The 13,799-nt window shown below is 37.4% G+C and overlaps 2 protein-coding genes across 3 annotated transcripts in view; one reads left to right on the top strand and one right to left on the bottom strand.

Moving 5' to 3' along the window:
* The first annotated feature begins 634 nt into the window (after positions 1 to 634).
* LOC110066339 (iron-sulfur cluster transfer protein NUBPL-like) lies at positions 635 to 9,598 on the top strand. Of its 2 annotated transcripts, none has more exons than XM_089275315.1 (11): positions 635 to 791; positions 1,519 to 1,666; positions 2,930 to 2,964; positions 3,588 to 3,678; positions 4,428 to 4,467; positions 4,617 to 4,674; positions 4,905 to 5,031; positions 5,947 to 6,032; positions 6,562 to 6,682; positions 7,361 to 7,443; positions 7,627 to 9,598. In XM_089275315.1, exons 1-11 carry the CDS (start codon positions 669 to 671, stop codon positions 7,669 to 7,671), a joined length of 957 nt encoding a protein of 318 aa, XP_089131441.1. In that variant the 5' UTR covers positions 635 to 668; the 3' UTR covers positions 7,672 to 9,598. The 2 variants fall into 2 exon arrangements, with proteins under 2 accessions (XP_089131441.1, XP_020629221.1); XM_020773562.2 differs by having other exon boundaries at positions 636 to 791; positions 7,953 to 9,598.
* Positions 7,873 to 13,799, bottom strand: part of LOC110047305 (mitotic checkpoint protein BUB3-like) — a 9,189-nt gene continuing 3,262 nt past the window's right edge. Inside the window, exons 6-11 of the mRNA XM_089275316.1 lie at positions 13,602 to 13,640; positions 13,236 to 13,311; positions 12,267 to 12,423; positions 11,805 to 11,883; positions 9,836 to 9,936; positions 7,873 to 9,742 (exon numbers count right to left, since the gene is read on the bottom strand). Of these exons, the coding sequence (XP_089131442.1) occupies positions 9,682 to 9,742; positions 9,836 to 9,936; positions 11,805 to 11,883; positions 12,267 to 12,423; positions 13,236 to 13,311; positions 13,602 to 13,640 (513 nt within the window). The 3' untranslated portion in view covers positions 7,873 to 9,681. The remainder of the gene's footprint in view (positions 9,743 to 9,835; positions 9,937 to 11,804; positions 11,884 to 12,266; positions 12,424 to 13,235; positions 13,312 to 13,601; positions 13,641 to 13,799) is intronic.

Below are 13,799 nucleotides of genomic sequence, written 5' to 3'. Positions count from 1 at the left end.
CTTCACCGTAAAGAAAACCTAACAACAAAATCGATAAAATTTTTAAGTCGGTGTGATGTCTTAAAATGTTAACCAACTTTTCTTATATAGATGTAGACAGTGCAGATGTATAGAGAAATATCGAAATAACAACAGGAGTTCAGAATTCGGTATGTAAAGTAGACCCCCGTAGGGAGATACCCCTAATGATCAGGAGTTTTCAAGACTCCTGTTGATTATCAGTTCAATTTTCATCGATTTCTAGTTCTCAGACCATTTCTCAGCTATCAGTAATTTTTGCAGATCTCAACTATCAGTTACATGGATATTTTTGTAAAACAGCTGTACCCTAACATGGTCCCAGAGGTTTTTCTTGATTTTTCTTCTTTTCGCTCTTCATGCGGAGAAAAATCAAGAAAAACCTCTGGGACCAGGGTAGCTGTACCCCGACTCCCTCCCCCTATCCGGCATCCCCGGATGTGAACAATGCAGAGAGCTGGAGGGTGAAGGACCTTGAAGGGATGAAAGAAAGTGGACTAAAAAGATATTGAGAGGAAATAAGAGTTAAGTCTGCGAAACAATGAAATAAAAAACAAACGAATTTCTAGTCTGTTTTGTTTTGAGAGTTGAAGTTTCTCGCTTTGATTCCGAGCGAAAACTGGGTATAGTCTCTCCATGAAACAACAAATATGGCGGCCGTGGCGCAAAAATTTCTGGTGCGGTCAGTATGGTCTTCTTTTCTTAAGGTGTCCAATCGTAGAGCAACAATTCACACGAGAGTAACACTAGCTTCCACTCATGAACACCCATTGGTAGGTATTTTGTCTGCGCTTCTCCCCTATTTTTTCGCCCGTCGTTTGTCGCACTGCGCCCCAACTAATTGAACGCCTGGATGAGGCTAGTTTGATTGGGTCCTTGCGCACCCAAGCCTTACAGATTCTGACCGACATGGGTCATAACTTGTAAGATGTGACTGGGAACCTGTTGATCATTTAATCATGTAATCTTGTTTCTTTTAAGTTTCTGCTCGTGAGAGCTCATGGTGGCCTAACAATTTATATTGGAGATGCAAAAAAGTGCCGTTTTCATCTACCTTTCGCTGGTTCAGCAACCCAGGGGGGAGGGGGTACTCTACAAAGTTTTATAGGAGGAAGCCCAACCCCGAAGTCGAATCCCTTACCCTTTTGTATACCATTTTGACACAAAAGGTCCCTTTCACATACCTACTCAATTTTACTGTGTCCCTTTTCTAAACCCTTGGAAATTATGAAGTTCTTGAACAAGATCAGGGGAAAACATCAAGCATAAAACATCAGGCATTGCCAGATACAGCCATAAGGTGCATCTGTTTTAAATATTTTAATTAAAGGCCCTTATAAATACCTAAATGACAAATTTCCCTACCCCCTTCATATACCTCAACTTGTGAAACCCCAACCTTTTTATATACCTGAAGCCTGAAAAAGGTACCCCATTCTGGTGGAGCCTCCCAGTGTAGGCCATTATAGGGAGACCCCCCACTCCTTTTCTGTTTTGTAGGGCATTGGAGGCAGGAGTAAGTCATTAGAACAACATCAGAAGCAACAAATGGCTCGTGGCCTCCCAAAAAAGAGGCCAATAGCTGGAGTCAAGCATGTGATAGTGGTGGCATCTGGCAAGGGAGGGGTTGGCAAGTCTACAACCTCAGGTATAGGAGATTTCAAAGAAAGCAGAAAAATTCTCCTTCCTCATTTTCATAAACATTATATAATTTGATTAAGGAGAATGTAGAATCTGATCATTTCTCTCATTGTTGACCTGTTATGCCAAGGAGTGGGGATTGCCAAAGGCAATTTTGTCCTTCAGTTTTTAAGATGTGTACATCTTTTATTGTTTATATTTAATTTCCTGATTACGCTACATAAAGCATATAAAGACTTTTCAAACAAACTTGCTCCACTGGCAGCCCCACATTTGCAAAAATTGCAATGTTGCTTCCCTGTGTGACCATGCATGGCAGATAGAGCCTTGATTGCTTTGAGGGAAAGATGTCCAATCTGTAAGTGTTTGAGTGCTATACATACCTACATACATATACCCTATGCTTGAAATTTACAGAGTAGCTGTAGAGCTAATATCTTCGAGAACATAAGTTACAAAAAAAAGAAAATAATAATAATAATAATAATAATAATACTAATAATAAAATAAATAAATAGAACATGCTATATTACAATTCATTATTATTTATAAACTATATACAATATACAGTATTATGCATGCAGAGGGAAATATAACTTATAGATCTACTGTGGAAAGGCTTTATATTTAAGGATCTCCTGCTTGAATTGTAGAAAATTTAATGTTTTGTAAGTGTCTGGGAGAGAGTTCCATATTTTATTAGCTACATATGAAAAGGAGTGCAGACCATAAGTCGTTGTTTCTGGGTTGCGAAGGGTCAGAATATGATTACCGTGCAAATTGTAGGATGAAGACCATACAGGGGACATATCTTTTAAATAACCTGGATAGTTAGCGTTAGAGTTAAAGTGTTCAGTGGAGGTTAGGTTCTGTAAATACACTTACTGGAATCACATTTCCAATTAAATCAGGCCAACTGAGAAGAATGGCCCTTTCCTCAATCTTCTTTGTAAGTGGAAATCTATTGAAGAGAAGTACAGCAATGAATGGGTTTGAAAAACACATTTTTGATTGATTGGTTTGGTCAGTTTGAGTGAACCTCCTTCAAAGGTGGTCCTTTTTTTGGAAATTTCCAGTCATACTGAACTCTTCCATTTGATTTCCAACCAAAAGTTCTAGAGGTTTTGGTATAATGGAAAGCAGCCACTGTTTGATTGATATTGTGAATGAATTAGCACTGCAGTTTTTGATTTCAAGAACTTCAAAATGAAGTTATCAGTAATAACTGAATTCCCACTTGCTGATTTGTTTTTGTTGCTGATTTTTGCAGTAAACTTGGCTTTAGGAATGCAAGCATGTAATCAGGTTTGTATCAAGTGGCATTAAAATTTAAACTGTACTGTTGAACCATGGTACAGAGATTTAGATATCAGTTGTCTTGGAAAATTTGCTCATTAATCTTTCTTTTTTGTTCTTACCTGAGTCATGTTTTTTTTCCTTGGGGGGAGGGGGCGAGGAGTTAGATTTTGAGAGAGGGAATAAGAATTATTATTAGAGGGTGTTCTCCTTCAGATGATATTAGGGGGTTTAAGAAAACCATGACAGCAACAGCAACATTACTAAGGTTTAATGACCAGAACAATGGCTGTGCATGTGTGTTATCATTCTTGGTATCTTTCTTTGCCGTCCTCTGCAAAACAATGTGAAATGACTAAATTCTGCATTGTCCAGAGAATGTGAAACACAACAGTTCATTTTTTATTTCAAATGTTTCACTGTGTCCCAGAGTCACTTTCGTGATAGTTTTGACACTAAGAAACAAAGGAAAATGAGTTTAGAGTATCACAAGATTCATAGTTAAAATATAAAATCATTTTTTAATCGACGTTGTCCTCGGCATTGCGTCCTGGTTTCTTTAACTCCCAATTAAGAATTGACATTCTTTTATTTGGAACAGTTTTGTTAAACACATTGTGTGTTGTCCTTAGTCGCTGCATGTTGGACTTCTTGATGCAGATATTTATGGACCATCTATACCAAGGATGATGAATCTTAATGGACAACCAGAGCTGACAAAACGTAAGTTAATTTGATCATTGTTGAGGGGTGCAACTAGGTAGGCTACGTGGGGGTGGGGTGTGGGGTGTGGGGGGGTGGTGGTGGTGGTGGTGTTGAAGGAAGGACAGAGGGGAAATCTGCAGATAAGAAATTTCCTTCAGTCTTCAGTTAGTGTTTTATAATGTACAACTCTGTAGTTTTAAGAATAGTAGAAACTTCAAATCATGAAAATAGGAATAATGTTGTTTAAATCACATTTGAATATCTGTTTTTACAGCAGAGAAAGGGTTACATGACTGTGAATTTTAACATGGAAAGAGACATTTTTGTTTAAAGGGACAGTATCCTGGCTGATTATTGATATTCCGTTTCTCAATTTTCATACATTTATATTTTGCCAAATGTCACCAATAGACCTTAAAATGAAAATTAGAGAGAAAGATCTTACATACGGAGTGAAGTACAAAACTCAGACTGGCTCAACTTGGATTTCTGATTTAAATATGAATGAGTAACTATTTTTGTTTATGGCTTGTTCTTGAATGGTTGTCATCCTATTTAAATCAGCAATCACAGTTGATCCGGTCAGAGTTTTGTCCCTACCTAAAATGAACACGGAAGTAATTTGGGAAAGATGTAGATAAGTGTGGCAGGGTTACAAGGATAGTAGCCGATTACGGGCTCTAATATGCCCTGTTTTTCTTTCTACAAATATCATAATGTTTATAATATAAATATCAAATGTTAATGGTTATTTTTGGTATTGACAGAAGACCAGATGAAGCCTTTGGTCAATTTTGGCATTCCCTGGTAAGAATGCTTCCTTAAAATAATTCCACAAAGGCACATATGCTGATGCCATTCTTTACACAATCTTTGCCTCATTCACAAACAACTAATTTGAATAGAGAAGGCATGATACTGTATACAACTTGACTCCTGTCATGTTCCAATTGCAGTATGTCCATGGGATTCCTAGTGGAGGAAGGTGCACCAATTGTTTGGAGAGGATTAATGGTGTGTTAACTGTACAGTGTCTTCAGCCTTAGCAGAATTGAAGACTCACAGTTCACCTTTCTGACTTGTGTTCACCACTTGACTGTGAAATATGCAAAGAGAAACAAGACTGAAATTTGTCTGCATTTGCAGACGTTACCTGGCAAAACAAGTCATTCATCTCTTTGTTCAGTGATGTTCAATCAATGGAATCAAATATTGATTTTTCTTTTGAAATTTGCAAATTAAAGGTCATGTCTGCTGTTGAAAAGCTCTTACGGCAAGTGGCATGGGGTGAGCTTGATATCCTTGTGATTGACATGCCACCTGGGACAGGAGACACCCAACTGTCAATCTCACAGTCAATACCCATTTCAGGTCAGTTTTAAACATGAAATGGAATGAATGATCCAAAGGAAAATACTGTGTATAAGGATAGACTATTTTACACTATACCTTACAAGTGCTGTTTTGTTTTCACAAACATTTACAATGCATCTGAAATTTTGTTTCAAAAAATTGGCAAGATTACTGATTAGAAACATTCAACGTACAAATTAAGAACAAATCAAGAAAGTTATGTTTTGCATGGTAATTCAAGTATATTAGTATAGGTAATCCCATGATTTCAAGTGCAATTTGGAATAAATAAGCATGAGTAGATCATTCAAAGGCTTACAAAATTGTACGAGCCCATAGGGCGAGTGCAATTTGTAGTCTGAAAAATTTACAAGTGCTTATTTATTCCAAATTGTACAAGAATAATCATGTGATTACTTGTAAAATGATACACTATTTAAGGTCTTTGTCTACAAATTGTTTCCTTAGGCAGGCTTCGGTGTGTCTTGTATTCCAAATACTTCAAAACTACCAACAATGTTGGAAAGTCTCCCACAAGCTTTGGGTGATCTTTGACAATCTTTAGAAATTTTCAGAAATCTTCAGGAGCGTTCGGATGATTATCAGAGGTATTTGGAAAGGTTTGGGTGATCCTTAGAAGTTCTTTGAAAACATCCATTTACCTTTAGCGATCTTCAGAAGGTTTCGGGTAAACTTCAACCACCTTCGAAATACCTCAGATTACCGTCGGTAGTGTTCTATTTTCTTTGTATTAACTTTGGATATCCTTGTCGTAATTTGCACTGGTGTTTCAAATTTGTTGTGGTGTTACATGACAACTGCATTCCTTTTTGGCCAATCAGAATTGAGAAATTTTTTCAAGTGTATTATTAAGCTCATAAGACTAAGGCTTTCTTGAGATGGAAGGGTTTAACTGTTTTGATTATTGTACAGGTGCTGTGATAGTTACCACTCCTCAAGACATTGCATTGCTTGATGCTCGCAGAGGAGCAGAAATGTTCAGAAAGGTCAAAGTTCCGGTAAGAGTGAAACAATTTCTAAGTTGCTTTTGTTTCTTTTTCAAAATGAGTGTTGGGTGTAAAATCTTTCCAATAAAAATAAAATCAGTTTTACATAATTTATTTCATGCCACTCAAAATATTGTATATTGAGAGGAGAGTGTCAGACATTTTGTGGAAGGGTTAAGAGGCAAAATGGGACTCGGAAAATAACATGCTATTGACATTTGTTGATTGGAAGTCTGCCGTTTTGTAACAGGACAAATGAAACTATGACAGCAATGTCATGTTATCTTGTTTCACAACCAGTAGCGGATCTAGGGGAGACGCCCGGCCCCTCTCCCTTATTCTGGGTAAAAAAAGAAAAAATCATAGAAGGAAGAAAAGTCAGCAGTGCAAGCAAAAAACCTGCCCTCCCCCCGGCCCCCCTTAGCTCAAGGTCTGGATCCACCACTGATAACCTACTGCAAACACTCATATGAGTTTAGAAGACAAAACTTCAATTTTGGAAGCACTGACTTGTCTTTCAATTTTATATACTTACTTAAAGGTTCTTGGACTAGTCCAAAATATGAGCCACTATGTGTGTCCACAATGTCAGCACAAGGCCTACTTATTTGGACAAGACGGAGCCAAAGATGTTGCCAAGGAAATGGACTTGGAGCTCTTAGGTACAGTATAGTGCATGTTACATGACAGATGTATTAACCAAGTGTGATGGCTGTACAGAGAAAATGTTGGTCTGTACAAACAAGGGCAAGGACTGACATTCTGCTGATGCAGTCCTGAGTTTGCTTACTGGTTGACTGAAAAAAAGTTAGTTATAGTAACTATGCGATGGACTGGCATCCCATCCAAGTCACTTCATGCTACTGAAACCGGAGATAAGCGCTGGCCTGATGGGCCTCTTGGCTCGTATGCAGACTTTACCTTACCTAATTAATGGTAACTTTACCATATTTCCTTTACTACGAAAATATTGATCTTGCATAAGAAGCATAATTTTCTGACTTTTTCCCTTGGTACAGTCTCGAGAAACATTTCATTGAAATTCTCAGAAAACAAAACTGAGTGTTTTCCTTTGGAACCTGTCATTTCTTAATTTGTCAATAAACAGCATACTAAAGAGAGTAGTAAATTCAACTTGAAATGTCGGTCGTTGGTCAATGTTGGTATGTAAGAGAGCACCATTGCCTTCTGACTTCATTGATTTTGCAATGTTGCTCCCTTGCAGACTTTTGCAAGAAACAGTTTCATTGTTAGATGTCATATGAAAAAATTTCAGTGAAAGCTCTATATAAACTTAATGTTCTTGGAGTCATTGTTACTTATAATAACTTTGTTCTCAGGTGATATTCCCCTCCATATCAACATAAGAGAAACATCAGATTCTGGAAAACCCATTGTAGTTTCTCAACCAGACAGTCCTCAGGTAATTTTAGTAACTCAAGAAAACGATCAAAAAAATTCCTGACTTCAAAGTTTCAATTCTCTTTATAAGTTTTCACCAAGTGTATAAAGTGGTATGTAATATAATTTGATACTTGATGATTCTACCAGAATTGCAATTTTGATTTCTTGACATACAATCCTGTACTTCTTCCCCCCAAAATAGTTGTTCAAGTTTGCTCTGAGGAATCTTTGCCATGCTACTTCGTGAATTTCTACACAAGCAGGTCATTCACCTATACACCTGAAGACAGGTTGTAAATTTAATTCAAACATCGATTAAACAAGCTACTCCTGAATACTGTAATGACATCTTAAAGCCCCTTCCTAACCCCTCCCCGAAAACCCCCAGCAATATCAACACAGGGAGCACAAAGCTGCAGACGAATTAATACAACAATGGACCTGAGGCTTTCTATTGACATAATTTAATAAAGCAAACCTTATATGCAGACTATTGATAATTCATTTCATCTTATTTGAATTAAACAGACTTCTGCTTACAAAGCAATTGCTAGCCGCATCTTGGAAAAACTTTCCCCACACAGTGACCCATTTCCTGTACAAGAACCTACAAGATGACAGTAACTAGCTACCATTTCTCAAAACAGTGAGTAGCCAAGATCAAATTCTGATGATTGGCTTTGCTTGGCTATGAAGGGCCACTATGAAAATGCAACACCTTGGAGACAGCCAGCCAGAGCAAATGTAGGCTAGCCCACTTCTTGTGCTAGTCCAGATGTGTCTGTTGGAAGTAGACACCACTTTATAGCAGTTGAAGAGAAAGCAGAAATTCCCTCTTGGGCTCAAGAGAGTTGGCTATCCAATGTTATCATCATAGTGCTGACAATTTGCTAGCACCCATCTTGTTGACAATATTTTGTCATTGTTTTGTCAAATTAGCCTTAACTAGTTACTCTTCGAGTGAAAGAAGCTTCATTATCTTATGAAGACAAGACAAAGATCAAACAAGTATTTTTCTGCTCAACAAATTTGTGTTTGAGACTCACTCTATGAGTTAACAAGGACTGTGAGTAGTCTCCCTGAGTAGTCTTATCTGGTCAAGCAAGGGCTCATCTGAATAAGATCTGTCATATTGATCCAAGTCCTGACAGTGGAGAAGGTGTACAGGTCATTCACTGATCTCCTTGGTACTCATCGGATTGGGGGTAGTCCAGAATGCAATATAACTGGCAAGCATCATAGGCCAGCAATGTGTGGAGAAAGCTATGTAGTTCACTATCTTTAGAATGCACTGCAGGTCTATGAACCAGCTAATCCATAGTGATGTTAATTTATTCACTCAAACATAGACTCGCAATGTGCAGTTCAAGAAAATTTCCATACTCCCCTCACAGGAGGGATTGGAAGTTCATGGGGGTGGGGTGGGGGTCTATCAGACCAAAAGATTTAGACATGTATGAAGCTTAACTGAAATTTCGAGAGGGGTGGGGTGGTCTTAGAAAAAGTCCCTTCCATGAGGAAGGGGTATGGATATTTTCTTGAACTGCATAATGCATGTACAGAGGATGTAACTAGAACCTGTGTATGCATCTGGATTACTTACCAGTTTTTCCATATTATCTAACTTTTTTTTTTTATGATACTCTATCATTTTCCTAGCAAAATCTGCTTTTTGTTGTATGCTTAGTCACTACATTCTTCAACAGTTATAGTCGAGCACAGTTATTCTGGTAAAAGGTCCTTTTGTTGAGTAAAAACTGAAATTCCTCAATTTCCCATTGGACTTTGTCTTAATAACTTGCTTGTTACTTTCACAATCAGAATCATTAGTTAGCTGATGCAGGGCGAAATGGTAACTGTCACTAACTCACTATAGATGGTACACTAACAACAACAATTTGTACAATATTGCCTATAACTGTCCAACTAGTGAAAAAAATTGACATATTATTTATAAGGCTAATCAACAAAGAAATAATAACACTGCTCACTAATGAGGAAGCATGAAATGCCTTGTCAATGTCCTCGCTGAGAAAGTGATAAGCTACAAAAAAGCTCCTGTCAGTCATATGAGAAGAGGTCAAACGTTTTTCACATCAAACTTTGTATACGTGTATAAAAATAGATCTCAACCAATGCAAGTGTACCACAAGAATAAAAGATGTCTAAAAATATCTTGTTCGACAATGGTAGAGAGCTGTTTGTTGGTTTATGTTCACCCGGATTTCCCTCCTTACTCCTTGATCACAATCAACATTCATTTGGGTTTGGTTTCTGCATCTGAAACCCGCCGAATATAAATTGCATCTGCTGGGTGTCTAAAGAAAGAGAAGATCAATATGTCAGTTGTGTTTGACTGGAAAAGGGCTTCAAGGGCTTCAAAACACATTTAGAGGACATAATAAACTTACTCTTTTTCATCTTCCTCATACATGTATGACGCAGCTATGGCCAGCAGGCTGCCATCATTACTGAAACTCAATGAAGAGATACTGGTTGGGTAACGATGGAACTGAAAAACAATGTAACAATGTTGAGTTCATCATCAGCTGATAAAAAAGTTAATACAGGGCTTAATAATGGTAATTGAACTGAGTGGAGTGCAATTTGGTCTGAAATCATACGCGTGATTTCAAAATCGAACAAGCGTGCAGCGCGAGTTTGATTTGAAATCACAAGTATGATTTCAGATCAAAATTGCATGACATGAAGTTCAATTGCCACTTTATTAGATCCATTTTGAAATCGCACAATTTTATCGCCTTAATTTTTAGACTTTTGGTGTATTGTTCCAGTAGCCGGTTTGTTAAAAAAAAAGCGGAACCGGAAACGCCTTTACGTCTCATTTAGTATGCAAAACGATGTCGTGACGAAAACTCATCCGAGCATGACAAAGAAACAAGCGGTTTTGAAGTCAGAACGAAAATAGTCTGCTTCAGGTATAAAAGTTCAATTCTTGTCGGTTGAATCAATGATGGAAGGTTTTTCTTTCTTTTGTGGTTGAGGCTGAGACTTTTCATTGTCTTTGGAGAAGGAATTTGAAGGTGCATCCTGCGTAATTCTGCGATGGATTTCTTTTGAGTTGTGAAACTCCCTTGAGTGCACGATGCCCAGTGGATGGTACGTTTTTTTTCTTTCATACCGTTTAATGGCATGATTTTAAGGGAGTCCAGCTCGTTATCATCTCCGTTTCTTTTTGTGACCTCGGCGAAGGACTCAATACTCAGGACCTTGTCAAGTTCTTGCGGCGCCATTTGTTTCAAGATATTTCCAAGATGGCGGGACTAACACCAGCTTCGTAAGACATTCATTCATTCACTGTTTTGTGGAGCGGGGCGTATTTTGACTATGTTTATTCACAGCGACAGAGTTGAGCTCTTTTGTTGCTTCGTTTGAAACTACCAGAAACCTGGAAACATCTACCTTCTTGAGATGGCCCTGAATTTGTTGTTGAGTGGTTTTCGTTTGTTTATGTTTTACTGGACTCGGTATCATATGGATTTTGAGCAGATGTTGAAGAAAAATCGCCAAAATATTCGTCAAAATGGACACTGAAAGTTGGAAACTTCCATTAAAGTTGGTGTTCAGCCTGAAGGAGCTGATAATCGTCATTTAGAAACTGTAATTAATTACATTCCTCAAGTTTTTTGGGAAAAAACACACAATAACAACAGAGTTTTGGCAATACTAGTTGCTAAATTATCCACACAATGGCTTTTTGCCTTTCATTTTCCTGAAATTTTATTGTTTACTTTAAACTAATATTGAAATCTGATTTGTTGTTTTGTTTTACTGTCCCATTCTCAATGGCTGAGAAAAAGATGCGATTTAGAGCAAAAAATAGTGCGATTCGTGAATAAATCGCACCATTGAGAGCCAATCAGATTGCAAGGATAGCCAGTGATTTCAAAATGGATTTAATAAGGGGAGAAATTTGACTATACCATTTGACTATACTGAATTTTTAACCCTACAAGTCAGCTTTGAAAGGGTAGAATAAGAGTGGGAAAAACTGCTTAGCTGCTCTCTGGCCTTTACAACAATTCAGTAATTACTTTTACCTTAGCCTACCTAGGAGTTGCAGCAGCCTGATGGTGAGTGTACTGGATTCCAGAACAAGCAGGTTTGAGCCCTGGTTAGGGTCAACATGCTGTGTTCCTAGGCAAGGCAGTTCATTTGGTTTCCAGAAATAATATTTTGTCTTGATCAAATACGCTTGAAATACATTGATTACTTCCATTCTAAGGATGCTGCCCTGTGTAATGCACACTCCAGTTCTTTGGCTCTACACATATGATGCTGAATTATCACAAAGGATGTGTGTTTACTTAAGAGGAGGAAAAAAAACGTGCTAAAAATACATATTAGTGTATCTTGTACCTGGCAAAGCCGCTTTTTGTTGAAGCCATCCCAGATGTTCACAAAACCATCTGAACCACCAGTGGCAAATGTGTTGTGTCTGAAATTGTTTGCAGGTAAACATTCAATTCTTTTAGATGAAGCATCGTTTAAATTGTATAGAAATGATATTACTACAATTTCTACTTATTACCTAATATGGTTATGACTGATTGATCATATGCATCTTCATATCTATCAGCTTCAACTTCTGTGGCTTGTCACTTGAAAATGCTATTGACTATGAAATATCAGGGAGTTTGTAGAAAATATGGCAATGGCACAATAGCAGTAAGACCAGCAGCTTATGACCATTTCCATGGAATGGTCAATATGGCAAAATCCTGGCCAAGAAAGAACCAATCAGAACACTCACATTTACCTCAATACTATCCTGCCATATAATAAACTGCTATATCAACAGTAAAAAATACTTTCACTCACACATTATGGAAGGATATTGCATTGACAGGGTATATATTTTCCATTCCTTCTTCTTTTATACGATGACACTTAAAGGCATATTTCCTCTTCTGCACTTCAGGGCTTGGGTCAAAATATTCCACAGCTACTCTGCCCTCAATAGAGCTTAAAACATAACCTGTGTAGTGACAGCAAGAACACATACAATGAGTTCATAATACAATGGTCAGCATGTGTGTCTGAGAAACTGTCAGGCTTCTTTTTGAGAGAAACTTTTACCCAGGAGGAATAAATAAATATTTCCTTTCATGGGAAACTTTTACCTGGAAGAAGACAAATCTCAGTATATATAAAAATACTCTATGGGTCAATGCCATAGGAAGCATAAGCAGTAATCACTTGTTGTTGAACTAAATTTACCTTTTTTCTTGCTTGATTTACTTCACTAGCTTGATAAAGATTATCTTTAGTTAGCTCATATGTATTTTGAGCAGGCTTTCAGCTCATAGGTGTTACATGTCTAAACAAATAATGGATGGTTGGATTGATTGAGGAATTAAGTAAATTTGGTTCAAGAACTGTTGATGTATGACTTGGTGCACTTATGGCATTCATCCACGGAGTATAGGTATTTATATAATAATTTAATGAATGTGCGCACTCTGATTGGTCTGTCAGCTATGGTTTATTGCGCCAGTAAACTCATGGAAATTTTGCATGTCTTCTGAATTATTATATAAAAGCAATAGGCCACAGGTTTTTATGGGTTAGAGGCATGAAAAACCACTTGGGATGTTGGAAGAACACTCGAAGAATTCGTAAATCACTCACCTACGGCTCATGATTCATGAATTCTCCTCATGTTCTTCCAACATCCCACATGGTTTATCAGCCTATAAACCATAAAAACTTGTGGTCTATTGCTTAAAAAACAATTTCTTGTTTGAATCAAATTATATGCTGCAGAGTGGAAATGAGCTCTTCCCTTACCTTGTTTATTTGGGAATGTACGGATACATCTTGTTTGGTATTTTAAACTAGATTCTCTTCTTTGTTGTACATATTGCTGTAAACAATTGTGCACCAATAATAAAATATTAGGAAACAGTATGAATGCAAATGCAATCTATTAAGGGTTTAAACGACTTGCTAACTTAGCTTGCTTGAGCTGTGCTGGGGAATATTTTTGTGAGGACCTTACTGCACTTATCTGTACAACATACTAAACACACCGTGAAACCTATCATCATTTTGTAGTTCAGGTAAAGTATTTTTCCTTTTCTTTAAGAAGCAAAGTGTTTTCAGTTTCATTGCCGTCCAGTCAGACAAAAAGCAATATTATATTTTAGCTCTTACCATATTCCTAAGGTCCCAAACCATCACACGCCGTCCTGCCTGCAATACAACATTTCAAGATAAAACCTACATTAACATCAGTAAATGTTAATGAACCTCTCAAGTCTGCCCCTGTGTAAGTTAAGAGTAGATTGAAACATCTGCTAGGCTCTTATCAAAGATGATGTACACATAGTATTTAATAATCAAATGCTCAGT

This window comes from Orbicella faveolata, unplaced genomic scaffold (assembly GCF_042242905.1).
Source record: "Orbicella faveolata isolate gen_17 unplaced genomic scaffold, um_ofav_v1 contig_36, whole genome shotgun sequence".
NCBI classification, from domain to species: domain Eukaryota; kingdom Metazoa; phylum Cnidaria; class Anthozoa; order Scleractinia; family Merulinidae; genus Orbicella; species Orbicella faveolata.
Note: the sequence above shows the minus strand (reverse complement) of the source record. Positions and strands in the feature narration are given on the sequence as shown.